Here is a 20,464-nt window from a genome sequence, read left to right on the forward strand (position 1 = left end):
TTACCGCACAAGCAACTTCGTGTCTCCCTTGAGCCGCATTTTAAAGAGCGGTTAGAAGCGGTCGCTCGAGCGCCCACGCCACTTCGCGGCTGGAGCCGACGCCATGTTGACGCCGCCGGCCGCGCCGCGCGCAGCGTGGGGGTAGGGTCCCTAGAAATAGTGGGGGTGGTTTCGCGGCGGTGTCAGCGCGTTGGGCGTGCACAGAGCGTTTTCGCGAGCAGAAAACAACAGCCCGGCCGTTTCTGTAGAAAGAGTGACAAACAGGGGAGCGAGAGCCGTCACTTGCTCGTTCGGCAGTCGGGTGCTGCAATTTCACCGGGACTTTCCGGAAATTCGTATCATCCCGAAATTCGCACCCCCAGAATCGTATAATCGAGAGTCCACTGTAAATAAACACCGATACAGACACGCTCTGAATTTTTTTTTTTTTTTAGTTTTGGGTGGTTCGAATATTTCGAACAATAAAAGTGTCGTTCGAATCGAATCGAATACCAAAAAATTCGAATCGAATATTCGAAGTTTCGAATATTCGCACACCCCTAGTTCCTGGGGATTTTGTTCTTGGCAGGTCACTGTTGGTGCAGAGTTGTGAGTGTGCTTGACAACAGGTCGACTCCGAGCTTTGAAATCACCTGAAACAGGGCAGTGGAGGAGAAGTGTTGAAATTTGTTGCTCCACTCTTGCCCTTTGCAGCGCTGAGGAAGATCACGAGCTGCGTACGCTCGAGGAAATTTCAAACGCCGTGCAGCGGAGCAAATTTCTCTTCGACGCTTGGTTGAAGGTGAGTTGGGCCTGCATTTCTAGCTTGTTTTGTTTCTGCCTGCTTACGATTTTTTAAAGACTGTAGTTTTTTTTTTTGGGCTAGTTGAATGGGAGAATTTTGGTCTGTGCGTATGTACATTGTCTGCCGGTCTGTTACTCGGTTCAGCTGCCCAGCCAAAGGTCACAAGAATTGTAGGTAAAAGCTGCTAAATCTGGTGGCAATATTCAAACTTGTCAACGTTGTTGAGCAAAAAGCAAACATTAGGCATGTTTGAGGCAAGACATCGATACATAAGGGATATTTGCAGTGTTATTTTAATTTTAAAAATGCACTGATGGTAACTATGCTCCCTAATGTGAAATTTGTGCGCAGCACGAACTTCAGGGGGGCACTGGTCTTGAAACAACTTCTTTTAATTTTCAAGTAAACTTTGTGAAATTTGTCAGTCTTGCTGCTTTTTTCCCCACTGATTTCGAATAGGCCAATATTTTTTGAGTCAGTCAGTTAGTTACCAAGATAATTTGTAGAGATAATTAGCCATTTTTGGAGGAACAGTAGGCAAAACAGTGTTGGTCGTAAAACTGTAATCTTTATATTTTTTTAATACTGTTAACCCTGCTGATGGCAATAATTGAAGCAGTTTTTTGATGCATCACTTGGAACTAATTTTACGATCATTAAACTTTGGTGGCACCAGTGGCAAGGAACCATTTTTAGTGCCCATTTCAAACACCGAAGCTTGATGAGCTGTAAAATTAGTGTGCTATTATTTAAATGTAGACACGTCCCGGAGGAAATTGGCATGGTCAGTAAGATTTTTTTTTTTCCCTCGAAGTTCACGAAGTTCACGAAGTTCAGACTCACGAAGTTCAGAATCACGAAGTTCAGACTCACGGAGGTAGAGGGTACAAGTTGTGTTATCATAACGAGCTGTTTTTTAGTATCGAGCTATGAATGTGGATGTTTCTCCCCTTGTGCAGGTTGTGGAAAACATCAAGCTGGCGGCAGAACACAAGGTTTGTTTGTATTGCTCATTAGTTCTGTGTTCCTTAAACAGCCTTCCACAAATGATTCCTCTCGCTACTGCAGCACAAAAGTAATGAACTTACAGTACATTGGCTGTGGGTCAGTTTTGGTACTTTGGAGCAATGTTTGTGGCTACCTGAACCGGGTATGGCCTGTCGACATTGTTTCTTCGGGTGACTTATCTGTCACTTAGGTACTGTGGCATTTGTACATGCCATGAATATTGGGCCAGGGGAAAGTTTGTTTATTAGGCGTCACTTTTTTTTTTTTTTTTTTTTGCATACTTTTCGTAATGGCTTTAACTTTGGCGATTTCATTCCTTTGGTCCAGCATGCAAACAACACACCGCAAAACTTAGGTGCATTCAGAGCTCAGTGTATTGTAATGTAATGTGCCGAATCTCCACATATCTTCAAACACTTGGGTTATAAAGTTCCAGTCTGAAACCATCGCAAAAGTTTTGTGGTTATTAAGCGTGAATATTTTGGGCCTTTGGGATATTCGGTACTTAGGGCACTGCCCAGCTACAAATGAAGTGAAGTTTTAAAAACCGCAACGCGTGCGTTTTTTTTTTTTTTCTTTTTTTTTGCTCCTATGGAGTGCGCCATGCTGTAGGTTTGTTACCTGGCAACTGAAAGCAAGTTTGCACATGAGGTGCAAACTGGCTTCTAAACATTCTATACAGTGTGTTTCGTTGCAGGCCACTTCCCATTGGTCCACAAACTTGCAAGCCCACTCTGAAATTATTTTTCGAAAGAACTGCAGGGTCTAAGGAATTTTTTTTTTGCTAGTTTTTACAGCGAAAGGTGCCGGTAGATTATATGAGGGGTACTTTCTGTCAGCGCAGCACGGGGGTCATGTGTTTGTTGTCGCGGGTCCATCACGTACCCCTTGGCGGGCGTTTGTTGCCGGTAGCTTGTTACACGTGCCACCTGGTAGCGTATTTCCAAACGCTTCGTTGCACAGAGCACCCACGTGACACGTCTGTTCGCGAGAAGGAGAACGGTAATTCAACGTGGTCATTGGCTGCACCACAAGCCTAAAGCGACCTAAAACATACCAAATCACCATTACTAACAAAAATGACGCGTAGATTTGAGTTTAGAAAAAAAATATCAAATTTAGAAAAAATATAGGCAATGACAAGAAACTAAGAGATAGACCTGCTGGGGCTTGAACCCAAGCCCTCAGCGCCAAAATGCAGCGCTCTACGTCAAGACTACAGAGCCAGAACGGCGGGGTCGTTTTAGCAGGCGCTCAAAATAATATCGCGCGCAGTGACATCACACGTGTCACGTGGGTGCTCTGTGTAGCGAAGCGTTTGGAAACACGCCACTTGGTACATGTCAAAAAATGAGATCCAATTGTTGGGATAGAGCCAAGGTGTCTTTCAGACTTTCAAAGCTGGAATTAGAACTAGCCAGCCATGGTGGGCCTTCTCTGACAGCAGCGTGTAGATGTGGGTTTTCTATTCATGTTTTAACAACAGGTGGTAGAGTAATGTGGCGTCGTTTGTAGGTTTCCCTGTGTTTGGGGAACAGTAGTGCCTGGAAAAGGCATGGCATTGGTGCTCGATCCTGTCTTGTTTGAGCCTGACCTGTCCGTGATTTTCTTTGAATACTTCTTAGACCATCGACATCCTGTTCCTGGTGATGCTGCACCAGTTTTTAGCCAAGCCTGAAGCCAAGTCAGTGGAGAGCCTGCTTCGCAAGAAAGTGTGTGCTGGCCACTTCACTGGAGCCCTACTGGACCGCACCTTTGACTCACACCCTCAGGTGAGGGGGGTACTCCCTTTGTGGATAGTGAAGCAAAGGAATTGCAAGGGGCTTGGCTGTAGAATCTCTCAAGTTTGGGGGGGCTTCTTGGTTCAGAACCTGTGAAGGGCATCTGGATGCTCAGTCCAGTTCTTATTCCAACTTCGGCTGAATTGAAACGAAAATTGTTGGTCTTTGAGCCTGACCTGACCAGACAAGGGGTGCATTAATGTGTGGCACTCCTTGCCAAGTACCCCACAGCCAGGATCGTGTAGTGCCCTGTGTTTGCACAAAAACGCATGATTGGTAGACGGTAACAGCTCCATGCTTCATTCCCGGTTAGAAATCGTTTTTGTAGCAAGAATTACCCCACTTCTCTCAAGCTGGAATCTTGTCATTCCTAGCTAGAATCACCGTGATTTCTAGCTGGAATTCTGGAATTTCTAGGATGCAGGCAGTTGGCCCAGCAACGTTCCAGACCATGTGGACGTTCAAAAACCACAAAGGCATAAATGCTGGTTATTTGGTTTTACTTCACCTTGCATGAAGCCCTTGAAGATGCAGCACCACCAAAAAGCCCTTACAGATGATACACTAGTAATAAACACAATTTGCAGTATTGCAAATACATAAATGAAACAAGATCTCTGCGTGATATCAAAGCAGCGATCGGAAGACAGCGCACGTTCTTCTTGCCGCCATTTTGCTTGCAATGCCGTGTGTACGAAACTGCTGCCCAGAATCAAACACCTCGTCAGAAGCAGTAACCGAAGTTCTAACTTGCTACGAACTGTACGTTAAAATTATAGAGCACAGTTTAGATGTGGGTTTAATGCTCTCAATGATTATTTTCTTGGCAGCATGAGTTGTTGCAAATAATTCAAATTCGACACTAACCATAACTATCGCCAGGGAAAAAAAAACAACATTGTTATGGCTGCTTGTGCTCTTGGTGTTGCTCGAGGGAAACTGTGCGGAGGGGAAAAATAATTTTCGGCGTAGCCGCTTGTGGAATCACTATTTATGAACCTGCACATTAAAAAGGTCTAGCGGAAATGAAATAGTCCGCTGCCGCTACGAGCGGTGGCTCTGATGCGCGATATTGTTTTTGAACCTTACACCGGGGGTTGCAACTCAACGCAGCCAACGGACTGATAAAGTTATTACATCAGTGCAACAGCAATATTACTTCTGAGATCTTTGCCAGCACACGCTAGATGCCAAATACTGCACTACGTGATCAGGTGCCTTCAAATGGAACCATTGTTTCAGGCATGCCATTTATGCGATGCACTTTGGGAAGAAAGTAAATTGATGCGAGTAGCCCTTGGCACCTCATTTCCAGCTTACACTGTGAGTAGTTTTCGCAACTGGAAACTGAACCAGTCTAGCCGGAAACGATGCATTCCAACTAGTCATTCGTCCTTAGAGCCGTCATTTCTAGCTAGAAACACCGTTTCCATCTCAATCTATTATTTCCAGTTAGATCGAGACATTGTTCCAGCTTAGAGTTCTTATTTCGGACTAGAATTTGCCAATCCAGCCAGAAAAACATGTATGTTTCTAGCCGGGAATTATCCTTACCAGCCGGATCTAGACTTCTTCTGGCTAGAAACTCATTTCTTCTAGCATTTGTCACAGTCCAGCTAGAAATTGAGCTTGAAACCTATAGTATTTCTTGCTAGAATTGCACCTCCCATTTTCACGGGGGCTGTTAAGCAAATGTTGAGCAAAGTTCAGTTCCTTGTCCCCTAGTTGCCACGTCAATGCACTTGCCAGTCGCAAGTGGAGTTTTGCAACTGGTGTGTATTGAAGAACTCTGATGCTGCCCCTGTTGCCTTTGTTGTCAGGGGCCTCAAGAAGGCGTGTTGTAATGCAGTCCAAGTATGACAGGAACGCTTCGAGCTGCTATAGCGTTGCCCATGATAGCACACAGCGGAAACGGCAAAACTCTGGTGTGTAACAGTACTGAAACTCTGTGCTCAAACTCTCGCCCCTTGGCAGGTGATGAAGCTGAACAGCCAGGCCGCCATGCGCCTCGCCGACGTCCTGCTCTGGTGTCCCGAGCCCCAGGTGCTCAAGTTTGCCGGCCGCATGTGCTGCCGCATGTTCGTCTGCTTCGAGGGCGCCAGCAGGCAGGTACGCTGCTGGTCACACCGTCCCGCTGTTTACGGCAAATCTGTATACCTCTACCACCCAATGGTTCCATCTCCGTGGGCAAAAACGCTAAGGCCCAAGACGCCGAGCGCATGTGGGTCAGGCTAATCGGGCATACAGCATAGAGCTCGGAATTCGTTTAAGGAAACCACAAAACAAGCATCGAAACTGCATTATTGATGATAAGACACCTGTGGACAATGGGACGACACCCCACCGTGTGTTCCTGGTAAAGATTATCTTTGAAGGCTAGGCAGGACTAGTGCCGCTAAATAAAGCTGTCCTTGCCCAAGACACCGAGCGCATGCGTCAGGCTAGGCAGGACCCAGCATTTGCCGCCAGAGAAGCCAAGCATAGTGTCGGTAGATGAGGTATTACAGCGCCACCACTGAGGCACGCAAGTCAGCAACGGCGGCCATTTTAGCGTTTATCAGTGTTGTGAGATTGCCACATCTACGGCTTCGCCATTAACTTCAACCGGGTAGTTTGTTAACAGCACTACTAAAGTTGCGGAAAAACGGCATCTTTGGACACGCGTCTGCTGCTGAAATGCTGTTGCATGCATCGTCTTTGATTCGCATTCGGAATGACGGTCGTGGCGCGCAGCCGCAGAGCAGGGAGGACAAGCTAAGTCTACCGCAGTTGACCGCCTAAAACGCATAAACAACAAAGTGGCAGCGCCCATGAACCGTCGCAGTGCAAACAAATGTCACGTAATTCAAACTGAGTAATGATCATGGCGGCAGCATGATTAGGAGCAGCATGATTAGGAGCAGCATGAGTAGGAGAAAAGAGTGCCGATACTCTGTACCCTTATCTAGTGACACTAGCTGAGCGCAAGCGACAAGCCTGCCCCGAGACGACGAGAAACATTTCATACCCTCCTCCATCACCATTTGTAGTGGTTTACTACAGCTGTGCCGGACATCCACTTTTGTAGGGCGGGATAAATGGGGACCAATTTTTTTTTTTTTTTTTTCGCCTTTTCTCTCTTTGTGTTTACCTGAGTACATGTCTTTTTCCCTCGGCAGTGCAAATAGTTGTGTTATTTACTGTTCTGAGGATTTCGGCATTATGTGCCACCAGGTCATACAACCCATTTCAAATTACAGTCTATGCACGAAACTGCCTGTGCCAGCTGCTTTTGGGGGGGGGGTCTTCTGGAATGTTGTATTTACTCATGTATAAGCCACCTTCATATCGTATCTCCTATTTTAGAACGAAAGAAGTTTGAAAAGAAACAAATTATCGAACTGCCTAGAACCGAAGCCCCTCTCTCTTGCTCTTCTGCTTTCCTCTCTTTCTCTGGCTTTCCTACTTTCTTCTCTCTTCCTTTCTTGAAACCTCCTCCCATATGCCACGTGGCAAAAACATGAAGGGGGAAAATAAAAAGAACCAAAGCTTACGATATAACTTTGACGCAAGTCAAGGATGATTTCAGCATTTTATGAACCGGCAACCAACTCTTCAGTCTCCATGGAACGAGGTTGTGGCAGAAGCTGCAAGTTAAGTAGGAGGACAAATGTGGTGAAACTCTGTCATTGCATCAATGCAAAAATGCGTTGACAAAATGGTGGAATTCCACAGAAATGTACGGGTGTTTGCTGTGGCATTTTTGGTGTTGGTGTGACTGGGGTAATGTAATTACTAGCAGGAATCAACAGTGCTAGATTCCTGAAAAGCGTATCATCTGTGCTAAACTGCTAGGCACATTTGAGCATTTGCATAGCACTGGCTTGGTACACATGCCTTCCCACGGAATGGAGGCTGGCAGGTGTTTAGGGATAGGAAACACGCATTTTAAATTAGGGAACGAACTTGTGTAAAAGAACATCCTGGCGCAAATCGAGAAGGAAAAGTGGAGTTGGGCCAGTCACGTGATGTGGAGGAATGGGTTCGGATGATGGGTGGGAGTGGGTGGGAGTCGATGGGAAAGGTCGTTGTCCTGCGATTTGCCTCGTTACGTTGGTGATGGTGACGCCTGCCCTGTGTTCTGCAGGAGGTGATACTGAACCTGGTGACCTTCACCTGTGGGGACAAGCGTGCGCAGATGGACACGGCCTTCGAGTGCATTCTGGAGCTCGCTCAGCAGCACACGCCCCTCGTGGCACCGTACGGCGGATTCTTCAAGGTCAGCCACTTGCAGTCGTGACTGCACAGGTGTCGTGACCACTCTGATGTCACTATCACGGTGGCTGACTACTTGGTTCACTGCGATTGCCGATGGCGTTTTAGTTTGTGTCTCTTCTGTCTTGCCGAATCGGCTCGTGCCATTCCTATTCAGTTGTTATCGTTGCTCCCCATGAGTTGATTGTGTTCATAAAGTTGGAATTCAGCTCTGCGAAACAAGAGCTTGCCTCAGTCGTCCTTCATCCCACGCACTTCAAAGGAATGGAACCACCCTTCCGGACCAACAGCCACCATTATCGACCCCCAACTTTTTCGTATCGCACTGGCTAATATTGTATACCCTGGAAACTAACACTCCTGCGATCATCTAATCAATTTTGTATTTGCTTTGTATCCTTGCATCCACTCCCCTCTTTAATACCTCTTGCCTTGAGGGTAAATGGAAATAAATAAATAAATAAATAAGGAGCTTATTCTACCGTAGAAGACATAATTAATTTTGTGGCACCAGACTTCTGCAATGTTGTGTCCTATGCGTGTTATAACTGGTGTTGCTGCTAGTAGGTTTGACATCCAGTCACATTTCACTAACTCTCATTTTCTTTTGTACCCACGGGGGCTAGTTGGTCGGACATGATGGAAATAAAATTTCCACTACAAGGACGGGACGACAGAAGAGGAGGCACCACACAGCGCAGAGTGGGTTGTGTCCTCTTCTGTCGTCCCGTCCTTGTAGTGGAAATTTTATTTCCATCGTGGCTAAGGTGTCGTGCCGCTGTGCACGAGGTCATCAGTTTGGTTCTGAGTTACAGTGATGGTTTTTCTGGGGGAGGTGGAAAGTAGCCGCTTGTGCATGCAAGATTTCAGCACATGTGGATGATTTCCTCAGTGGGCTAAAATCCATGCTATGCACTGCGTGACTAATCAGACCTCAATTGCCGTGCACTGCGTGCATCAAGGCTCAATTTCAGTACTTTGCTAATGTAAAAGCATGTAGCTTCTATTAAAATCAACTTTGAGGCCTTTAGGATTGGACGATTCATAGACAGGCAAGAAAACATGCTTCTTGTAGCTTACAGTTTTTTTTTCCTCGTGAATGACACTGAGACGCGCATAACAAAATCTGCTACATGCATTGTGCTGCTGGGCACGAGGCCGAGGGTTCGATTCTTGGCCGCGGCTGCTGCTTTTCTGATGGAGGCGAAAAGCAAAAACGCCCGTGTGTACGAGATTTTGGCGCACGTTAAAGATCCCCAGGTGGTCGAAATTAATCCGGAGCCCCCCACTACGGCGCGCCTCATCGCCTGCATTGCGTCGACGCATTAAACCCTTCAATCAATCTCATTAATCAAAATCTGCTAGATGTCTAAATTAATTCTCAGGCCTACACCACAGTGCATCTTTTAGGCCAGAGCGTCTTTGGCATTGCATGAAATATTAGATTTAATTTTCCTTTAGCCGACCCCCCCTCCCCCTTTCAACTTTTTTTTTTTTTTACTGTTGTTGGGGGGAGGGGGGGGGTGAAAGATTACATGCCAAATGTGGCTCCCCCTCCAAATGTCCTGTGCTCATCTCCTCTCCCACTGCGACTGCGTGGATGCAGAGCACGCTGGACTTCCTGTGGAACTTATCGCTGTGCCAGACGCGCACGCTGTTCCACATCATTGCCATCGTGGCCTACCGGGGGGGCCCACAGGGCGCCATGTACCAGGTACGTGCAGTGTGAGAGGCACCCCTCTTTGGGAAAGGTGACGTGCTACGGAGTAGGGAGGGGTGCCTGCTTTCTTGCTCCTAGCGGGTGGTTGTCAAAGTTCTTTTATTAGAAAATTTCATGTTTTGTAGTGTCCCCAATGCTTGTCCGTAAGCAAACGATGCTTTCTTCACTGACAAGTTGATCAATTCACGTTAAATTTTTTATTCTCCTGCCAAATCGTGTGTTTTCAGGACGTCTGCAATGACATCACATGTGCTGGGGATCCTTGTTTACCGTTAGTCAACCTAGATGGCGCCACCACACCATGGCAGGCCGTTTTCTGCCTTTGCTTTGTTTTTGACCGTATTTGTACCTGGCTAGGTTTTGTTAAGGCACAAAGTAATCGTTTCGTGAAACATGGTGTTCGCTCGACAAATATTCGCTCGACGACACGCCAATCGACCAGTGTCGTCTGAGACAACCCCAAAGCGTCTCAGTACTGTGCAGCTATCAGAGTGCGCACAGTACGAACAGCAGTACGAACAAAGTCACAATTCCGCTCATGAGTGTGACAACCTTATCTGCAATTCAACCCCAGCCTCCGCGCACACCTACGAGCGAGTGCGAGTCGGTCGTGGCACAAAGGTTGCAACGTGAGTGCAGTGGTCCGTTTGACAGCAGGAACTGCATCATTTCCAAACTGTTGCCCACTGAACGCAAAGTAATACCTCGACGCCAAGTGCTGTTGAGTGCAGCACAGTACGATCTACCTATCGCTAGACGCGAATGAAGTAGCCGCCGCGCTCTAACGTCAGACGCGAGTTGTTTCGCTGGGTGTGAAACATTTAGCGCACGAGAAAGCCAGCGCTAAATCGGTGTACGCGTGAACCATTTCTCCAAAGAAATTATTTGGTTTTTGTACTCAACCACGTATTAGAGGGCACTTACAGGCATAAAGTCGTGGATGCGGTGCGGGTGCACTTGCCTCAACATCCGCAGCGGCAGCCAACTGCAGCGTCGTACTTGTGCTGCTTATACGCGCCGTGATTTCATCCTCTGTGGAGTCGAAGTGCTTGAGGGTAGGTAGAGCGCCACCACTTAATATGAGTGCGATTAATATTATATCTGTTGACGGCACTACCGATAATCGGGCTGAAGCGCAGCAGACGATGTACGCTGGTGTTTTTTTTCTTCGAGATGCGGGCGCAAAGCGCATGCGCTGGCACGGTGACCACCGACGTGGCGGTTTTCAGCGTTGCCTGGCGGAGAAATCGCCCGCTAAACTTTTCAATGAATACCACCTATAACAAGCAGAGTGCACGCAGTACGAACAGCAGTACGCATCGGCACTTCAATGTTTACAAGTACTTTCGTAACTTACACTGTTTCAGCCCACAATTCTTACTGCTATAAAATGAATGCGTTCATACCTGCCAGGTTTCCCGAATTTTCGAGACTCCCGAATTTTCATGGTTTCGTACGATTGTACGACCGAAGCAAAGACCTCCCGAAAACGCACCCGTCTTTGGCCAAATCTTTTTCCCAGTCTGGCCACAATGCGCCGGAGTTATACCTGAACCTGACACCAATTGGCATCGTTATCAGTGAAGTGCTTAAAAAGCGTAGTTGGCCATGCGCAGACGGTTAACCTGTTCGTCCCATTGTTAGTTTACTGTTGATGGAAGCGCAGCGCCACCGCCGCTTTCATTTATGCACGAGCACGGCCGTTCTGGACGGCAGTTCTGAAGATTTAGCAAGTCTCCAGTGGTGTAGCTTGTTGTTAGTTTAGACGAAAGAACAAAACAGTTAAGTTCCTGCTGTTTTGTATTGCGCTTGCAGTACTATTTGCAGGGCTTTCTGATAGGGGAGGCGGCCGTCACGTCGAACACTTAAGTGGTGTAGCTTGTTGGTAGTTTGGACAAAGAAACTGTTCATTTCCTGCTATGTTGTAAGTAAATAAAAAAAGTCTAAGGTTACCCATTCTGTTGTTGCTACAACCCCCCCCCCCCCCCCCCCCCTTCCCCTCCACGGTCAGCAGATCTCCCTAATGCCATCCCGGCAAACCTGGCAGGTATGTGCATTACACTTAAGCGCAAATAGCTCTTTCTGGAAGCTTACAAGCCCTGCCTACATTTCATTTGCTTTTGTTGGTCTTAGCCAACCGCAGGGCTGTGCATATGAAGTCAGATGTTCTAGGGCAAGAAATGAGCTAGTGAGTCACATGGGCATTCCCTTTTTTTCTAATTATGCAGCTTATTTGAGCGAAGTTTACGATTCTAACGAGGCAATCTTTTGGATGAACCAAACTTGTGTTGCGTCTGCATGGCCTCTTTAATTGTTGTGGCCCGCTGTGCTGGCATCACGCCGTAAGCTTTAGTAGAATGTTTCATCAGTTTTCCGCTGTGATCTCGTAACACTTATTGTTTGTGTAGTGAGTTGCCTATCAGCCCATCTGCCAGAAATGTGCCTAGAGCTTTTACGAGTGCCCAAACCACTACTAACAAACGCCTTGGCACCAGTATGGAATGAAAAATGTGCATAACATAATACAAATATCCTTTTACGAAGTATGCACTGGGGTGGAAGCATAGCAGCGCACAATGCCCTGAATCAAAAGACCCAGTTTGACGCATACATTTTATTCAACTTCAAGACAACTGAGAAGTAGGTTTCGAACAAAGACATTGTCACGGCATGCGCTTTGAGGCTGAAGCAAGAAATTAACAGGCGAGCGATTGCCTCCTGCACGTTGTAAGGGTAGCACTCGCTTCTTGCGATTTGCGGGGGCGAACAAGGAGTCACTTCACTCCGGCGCGAGCCAACAAGGATTTTATCGCGCTCACTCTACATACCCAGTGCGGGGTAGAATAGTCGCTAGTGACAATTCCAACATAGTAAGCAAGGTTCCACCTGCAGGATCACGCCGTCGAATTTCACCGTGAAGTGAACGCGACCACAACACACACACACACAGCTTCGGCTGCCGTCCTGGGTGCAAAACTTCGTTCGGGCAGACAGCGATGTCATGGAAATTTAGCGCTACGCGAGGGAAGTGTGCAAACCACGTGGCGTATTTAAAAGCACACGAGCAAAAAACTTGTCCTGTCAGACGCAAATCACTGTCCACAGAAGAGCGGAACCATGGAGGGCCGACACGCTGAAGTTTCATGAATGCACTACTTGCCGCCATGATGTAAACAAGGAGATTTGCAAGCCCCCTAGCGTATGCACGAACAATGCAAAGAAACAGCGTACACTAACTCTTCGCATACGGCCGCGCTTGCTATTCTAACACTTTCTATATTCAAATTTACGGCTCAACAGATACGCTTGCGTAGCGCAGCCTTGGTATACGTGCAGTTGGAGGTAACAGGCATGTGACTATGCCAAACCTGAAATAACCATTGCAACCGCTACCGGCGCCACGGCCTGGCAGCTTGCCGATTTCGGCACGGCTTGGATTATACCTGTACATTTGTAACTGTTTATGACTTTTGAAAGTTAACGTGCAAAGAAAGATTTGCGTGTTTCTTTGAGAGCTTGTGTGTGCGCTTCTCGTTCTGTTGTTCGTCACGGCACTCTTGGCACACCCGTTCAGTCGCCGTTTACATCATCTCTGATGGGCGACTACTAGCTTCATCTTTTTATTATTTGCGAGATTTTTTGGAAGGTACTGCCCCAGACACTGATATATTCGTTTTCTGGGGATGCCAATCTATCTAGTTAGACAAACTTCAATTTTGTCTTCAGTGATCATTTAAAGAAGCTCATTTTGCATTGCCCACTTAGGTACTTTTTAATGAGAAGACACTGTATTTGCTCACTGAAACCATTTTGACCTTGCGATGCCCAATTTTTCCGAGAATTCAGTGTTAGATGTTCACAAAAAATATTAGCAATTTTTGTTTCTTTTAATAAAGAATTCGGATGGTGATAAGCGCAAAACTTCCAGAAAATATTCTCTTTACACATACCGTTCCTCTAGACGTTTGCATTCCGTCGTAAAGATCGTCCTTTTATACAACAATTTTATTTTATTTTTTCGATTTAATAGTTGTAAAAGGCCTTGATTCCTATGAGCTCAATCATTTGCGTCCTTTACAGAATGACCTGCACTTGACAATACGCAAAATGGTGACCAAGTCGTGTCCAAGGTGAGTCCTTTTTGAACTTGCCTCGAGTGTTGATGGAGGAGGTGCAATGAATACATGCTGACCATGAAAAATATTAGCTCCTAGCAAAGTGAAAAAAAAAAGGCATCTACTATGTAGAACTTATGACACTTTTGACACTTATGACTTATGACTCATCGCACTTAAGACGATCGGCTCTGCCAAAAGGAAGCACCCAAAACCCTCACAAAGACCTTGACAGCTGTTTCCCTGCTTCCAAAAATGAGTGGTTAATGCATTTCTTACTGCAGGCAGAGAACTGTTGCTTTGAAAAGGTGCGTTGTATTTTTCCAGTAAGCTCAAGGGGAGCATCGTTTAGTATTAAATGCCGTTATGGCTGGAGACACTAATATGGAGGGCTACTTCTGCTTCGTTACCACTTCTGAGGCATTCAGGCTAGCATAGCTCGGTTTATGTGCACATTGTAGTGACAAACAGCTTGTCTCATTAAGTTAATAATAAACAAACTTGAGTGGGCAAGGAAAGCATGAGTTAATAACACCTTCCCAATGATGGGTCATTAGGGGCTGGTTCGAGGAGTTGCCATGTATGGAAAGAGTTGTCCTCATCAGCTAGCCAAGTGCTTTCCCACTGTGCATGAACTGTAGCAGCAGCAGTTACGCCCTTCGGTCTTTTTTTGCGCATTATTCAGTAAGAAAGTTTCTCAAAACTACTTCCAGGTTGAAGCGGATCGGCGTTATCGCTGCTCTGATGACGGTCAAGGCCATGGCTTCATCCAAGTGAGCTCGCTTTGCCTCTTTTGGTGGTTTTGTATTGTACGCATGCAGCCATTAGTAGCCAGTGCTGTCGTGTGCATGTGCGTGCGTGCACGTGCATGCGTGTAAGAAAGAGGGAGAGAGTGAGAGCTTTTGATTGTAACAGAAGGACTGTAGGACCGTAGGTCAGTGTTTCCCACCCATCAGCATGGGGACCCCTTCTGGGATTGCGGAAGTGATATAATACCTTATCAAAGAAGTACGTTGATACAGGTCATATGGTCAAATAATTGCTCCTTGCGGGTAAAGTAGCTCATACGGACGTATCCGTGACTGCCTTTTGTTGTGTGTGTGGCTTTCTTGCACAGTATGAGTGTTCTGCAAAAAGCCAACTTTAAAACGCGGGCAACTCGGAGAAGTCATCCAACGCGCCTTGCAGAATAGCTGCTTTCGTTTTCTTTTCATTACCGTTTTATTTTTTCTCCCCCAATTTGTGGGAAGGTTTGGCAAAAAGAGAAAAAAAAAAGGAGTGTCATGGAGGGACTTGCAGACCCCCTAAATTGCCCTTCAGGTTCACATACCCCCCCATTTTAGAACCACTGCCCATAAATTTATGCTGCCCAGTAATTCTTGTGTACATCGGTGGAAATCATTCGGCTAACAGCTATCGTGGCTATGTTGTTGTTGCTTGCTATTTCTGCAGATTTCTTTGAATGACTGCTAAAACGAGCCCTGCTGTTCGGGCTCAGTAGCCCAGGAGCAGAACCACAGGTTTTGGTCCCAGCAGTTTGTTTATTTAGTTTTTTGTTTATTTATTTATTTATTCATTCAAGTTACCCTCATGGCCCCAGGAGCATTATTGAGGGGAGTGGTACATCGCAGTATAACGCAAACAAAAAAGAATAAACATAACAGAACATGGAAAATCGTGTACAAGGCAAAATGGAAAGAAAAAAAAAAGGTGCATGATACATTTCAGCGCGCTCATATACGTACGAAAATTCATACACCCAAGGACTACGATATGACAATGCAAGTGGTAATGTTACAGTGAACAGATGGCCCATGAAAAAGATGAAGTTCTGTAGTGAAATGTGCATAGGTTTCGATTGAACAGTACTCAGAAAGAAAAACAATGAACTAAATAACTCCTCAGTTCCCCTTTTTTTTCCCCCAAACTTCTATGATTCTTTTTTTATGGCAAAATGTTCTCTTAGCTCACATCTGTGCATTCTTTTTGTAAGTATGGGTGGATCGGTATCTTCTAGGTAGGTTTAGGTGCGGGGCACAGCACATCAGCACGTTTAATTGGCGTTGTTCATCGCACCGGAAGTGCCGGGCTTGTACCTATCTTCAAATGGAGTACTGTCTCCCCCTCCCCCCCACCATGGCTGACAGGGGTGCGGGCAGGGCGGGCGACACCTTCCGGCTGTCGTCGCAGGGCTCCGGGAGCAGCGCGGCCACCCCAACCGAGGTGGTGCGTTCGGCGGTGGAGCTGCTCGAGCTGGTGCGGGAGTACACGGCGAGCTCCCCGCAGGCCATGTCCCTCTTCTACGACGAGCTCAGCCGCATCGTCATCCGCGGAGAACTGGGCCAGCACATCGAGGTCAGGACGGGCATCTTCTCTTCCGCTTGCAGCATCAGCGGCAGAGTTCTACAACTACTTGAAAATACAACTACTTGAAAGAACTAGCCTGCGGTAACTCACTCAGCTCCGTTACAGCTGCGGTAGTTTCTTTCTTTTTTTTTTAAAGGCAGAAATAAAAACGGAGTAAATATTAAGGGGGGGAAGCTGCTCTTAAAACAGCTTCCCTTAATTTTTAAGTAAACTCTGTGAAACTTGCAAGTCTTGCTGCTTTTTTCCCACTGCTTTCCAATATGGCATTTTTTGAGTAAGTCATTCAGTTAGCAACATTAATTAGAGATAATTAGCCATTTTTGGAGGAACAACAGACAAAACAGTGTTAGTCATAAAACTGTAATCTTTATATTTTCCAGTGCTATGAACCCTGGTGAATGCAATAAGCGAATCGGTTTATTGATGCATCGCTTGGAACTAATTTCACAGCTCATTAAAGTTTGGTGGCACCAGTGGCAAGGAACCATTTCGAATGCCCATTTCAAACACCAAAGTTCAATGAGCTGCAAAATTAGTTCTATGCGGTGCATCAAAAAAACCAATTCTCATATTGCACTCACCAGGGTTCATAGTACTGGAAAATGTAAAGATTACAGTTCTGTGACCAACACTGTTTTGTCTATTGTTCCTCCAGAAATGACTAATTATCTCTAATTATCTTGGGAACTAATTGACTGACTGAAAAATAATGCCATTTCTTAACCACTCAAAAAAAGCAGCAAAACTGACAAGCTTCACTGAGTTTACTTAAAGAATAAAATAAATTATTAAAGAACTTTTCAAGGGGCCCTGAAGGGCATTTTGAGCACACTAGATAAACTAGTGCAATCATTAGGCCAGGTGGTGAACGACATCTGTGTCAAGTATAACTTTTCTATGTATAGGGAAAAGGTCGCACTTCCAATGCTGGGCATTTGTAAATAGTGATTTCTTCTCCTTTTTCATTCCAAATACAATTGAATAGTGGTTCTTGTTGGAATAGTTTTGAATCAAAGTGGATACCTTGTGATCGCCAATAAGAAAACTGCAGTTTACAATTTCTCGGTTAGGCTTTTTGGTAACTGATAAAAAGACTAAGCCAAGCTAAAATCTTCCCAAAAATTGTTTCTGTGGCGTAAAACGAATGGAAATAAGTAGGTTGTTTGCTAAGGTGATGGTATGGAGGCAATATCCATATCTGAAAAATAAGAACTGAGTAACCTGATCTAACGAAGTCACCGGTAACCTCGAAATATTTTAATAAATCGAGAACTTCGTGAAATTGGGACGGTCATTTTGCAGGCAGTTGATTCCAAAAATTCGATGTCTAAAGGGAGGCATCCCAGCAGCTAACATGACATTGGAATTGGTGATAATTTAGCAGCGCGATTAAAGTCTGCTGTGAAAATAATAATAAAACACTAGGCGTTCTGGGGGAAACAAATTTTTTTTCTGGCAAAAAAAGCTGGTGATTTTCGCCTGCATGCAAGTGCGTCGACTGCATCCTTGGTTCCTTCGTGAGCCCGAGCAAAGCGCCTGAGCAAGTCAACAGCATCCATCACCTGGCCTACAGCGGGCACAGGAGCTTCACCAGTTTCTGGGTCGTCAGCGCCCTCTGACACCTCTTGTGTGTGGGAAACTAACTGTACGATTTTTTCATCATTTAAAACCTGTGTCGTGTCGGCGGGTGCGCCTGCGTCGGCACTCAGATAGTTGTGGACACCCAAATCTGCTGCCGTCTCGTTAAGCCAACGAAGCTGTTCCCTTCTTCTTCTTCCCTTCAAGATCTCTTCTTACTCATGTTGAGTGGATTGGCGCTGAATTCATTTCATCAGTGTGAATTCATAGGCCGGATAGCCACCTGCGGGTGTGTGTGTGTGTGTGTGTGTGTGTGTGGGGGGGGGGGGTGGAATCCGAATTTGTTCGCTAGATTGGGAAATTCGTAAGATCAGGTTTTGTTAGATGGACTTTGGACTGTATTACAATCGCTATTTCATTCTGTTTCTTGTTTTTATTGCTACAGTCAAGCCCCTTTATAACGATACCATTTATGACAATATATGGGATATGATGATGAACAACTAGGGCACCGTCCACTTTTTTGTGTGCGTTTTGTAATAGAATGAACTGCTTATTACAATGCTCCACTGCCGCACTATTGAATATAACGATCGAATCCAGTTAGAACATGCACTGAAAATATGAGCTGCCTCTGGTTCTGTGCGCCGACAGCATGTTGCAGGCCGTGCGTGACTGTGCCTTGCATCCCTTTGGCCCCTCAGAAAAATTTCTCCCACCTCCCTTCGCGGGAACCCCTGTGTAGATGCGACGCATAGGGGGTTCTGTTGTTGTTTCCGTTAGGTTGATTCTCCCATCGCGTGAAATGTGCCGTGAACCCCCTGCCGCGGCTATGACGCAACACAATCCAATACAATCCACTTTAATCCTATCGCCAAGCCAACCCAATCGAATCCAATCTAATGTCCCTCGCGAGAGAGTGTTCGCTATTGGAGAGGAGAGGGGGTGAGCGGCGGAGAGCGCAGCTTGCGCAGCGAGGAGAATGGGGAGGGGTGTGGACGGACAACAACAACGCCGTATGGAGGGACAAGGCGAGTGAATGAGATGCAGTCGCATCTAAAAAAGGCGATCGTTGCACGGATATGTGCTGCAGAGAGCAGTGACAGTGACGACTTTGACGATGCGGTTGAGCAGCCTACTCAGGGAGTGTCTATGGAGGAGGCCCAATGCATGATACAGTCCCTCAGGGACTTTGTTTTCGCCAAGGACTTTTCGCTCGGCTACGTGGAGCACCTTCATGCTCTTGGAAAAGATGTGCTCTAGCTTCACATGAAGCAGACAAAGCTGACTGACTATGGCTTTTCTGTAAATAAGTAGTATGCTTGCATGCGAATAAAATGTTTTAATCTGTTTTATCTTTTCTTTTTTGCAAATCTCTTATAACAGTTATCACTTACAGCAATAGAATTTCCTTGGCACTACGATATTGTTATAAGTGGACTAGACTGTATATTCATTTATAGCTATTGTGGAACCCCGTTAGTACGACTTTCAAGGGAATGCGCAAAAGTATCGCATAACCAGGGTGTTGTATGATTGGGGTACGGATAAATGCCGCCCTGGTAGATGGTCTCACATGACAGGTGGGCTAAGAAGGTATTTCAATTGCTATATTTAGCTCGCTCTCGCACAATTTGCCAACCTTGAACTGAAATTCCAAGTTTCTACAAAAATGCCTATTTTGTGCCCCCCCAATCCCACTGTCTGCGCTATCCACCCAGTTGTGCGCTGCACGCCCCACGACCCTCATGCCATCTAGCACTAGCCCACGCCACCTAGAGGAAACCTTCTTTAGCTGGCATTGCGCTGGCCCACTGACCCTGCTCCTCGCGTGGGCAAGATAAGAGAAGGCTGATGCAGCCGAACAAATTGAGAAGAAATGGCAAGAGTGTGGAACTGCCAAGGCTGCAATTTAGTGGCAAAAGACGGAGAAGCAAAATGAACGATAGTACAAGGCGGCGATGGAAGAAAAGACCGGAAAGAAAGGAACAAAGCAAAAATCTCCGCTTGGTATGTGTTTTCACGTTTGGCAGTTCGGTGGGAGCTACAAATTAGCGGTCCACTGGCCACCCGGACTTTGACTTCTCGCAGGTGGCGTGTTGGCGCTCTGCTGCCACGTAGAGCCACCGAATGTTAAGCTTCCGCTCACCAGTACTCGCCTGCTTGCTTGCGTCTGCTCAGCAAGTGGTAGGGCCTGCCGCAGACTGTTTACCTGTGCACATCAAGCAGCGTCAAACGGAGGATAAGAAATAAAGTTCGGGGCGAGGTGGCGTAAAAGGTGGCGAAAACACCAGTTTGTCCCGGCCAACATCCATAAAACGAAGCGGACCGCGTCCACCCAAGCATTGTACAATTGGGGTTTTTAATGCCTTGTTTCTGTGGGAAGTTTGCTGCGACCGCCGTGATCCATCGTAAGAAGCAGATCGTAGTAAAACTGGGGGTATCGTCAGGGTTCCACTGTAATATCATAATATTTCAACAAGCGGTAGTTATTTCACTTTTCTCAAGCAGCATCTAAAAAAAAAAGTAAAGTCACAGGTGTCAGCATAATGAACTTCTAGGAAATGTAATTTCTAGGAAAGAAATTGACGTACCTGCCGCAGTGGCTCAGTGTCTAAGGCGTTGTGCTGCTGAGCCCGAGGACGCGGGTTCGATTCCTGGCCGCGGCGGCCGCTTTTCTGATGGATGCGAAAAGAAACAACGCCTGTGTGTACGAGATTTCGGCGCACGCTAAAGATCCCCAGGTGGTCAAAATTAATCCCGGAGCCCTCCACTACGGCGCACTTCATCGCCTGCGTTGCGTCAGCACACTAAACCCTACAATCAATCAATCAGAAACTGACGTACACGCAAATGA

The 20,464-nt window shown here is 46.2% G+C and overlaps 1 protein-coding gene across 1 annotated transcript in view; it reads left to right on the forward strand.

The window, feature by feature from the left end:
• The window catches only part of Fancd2 (Fanconi anemia complementation group D2), a 92,407-nt gene that overhangs the window by 23,781 nt on the left and 48,162 nt on the right, over positions 1-20,464 (forward strand). The window contains exons 14-22 of the mRNA XM_077698066.1: positions 694-781; positions 1,744-1,779; positions 3,418-3,564; positions 5,548-5,682; positions 7,700-7,831; positions 9,434-9,541; positions 13,628-13,677; positions 14,376-14,435; positions 15,810-16,017. Coding sequence (XP_077554192.1) covers positions 694-781; positions 1,744-1,779; positions 3,418-3,564; positions 5,548-5,682; positions 7,700-7,831; positions 9,434-9,541; positions 13,628-13,677; positions 14,376-14,435; positions 15,810-16,017 — 964 coding nt within the window. The remainder of the gene's footprint in view (positions 1-693; positions 782-1,743; positions 1,780-3,417; positions 3,565-5,547; positions 5,683-7,699; positions 7,832-9,433; positions 9,542-13,627; positions 13,678-14,375; positions 14,436-15,809; positions 16,018-20,464) is intronic.

This window comes from Haemaphysalis longicornis, unplaced genomic scaffold, assembly GCF_048455015.1.
Source record: "Haemaphysalis longicornis isolate Haplotype H1 unplaced genomic scaffold, Haemaphysalis longicornis Haplotype H1 scaffold_2, whole genome shotgun sequence".
NCBI classification, from domain to species: Eukaryota; Metazoa; Arthropoda; class Arachnida; order Ixodida; family Ixodidae; genus Haemaphysalis; species Haemaphysalis longicornis.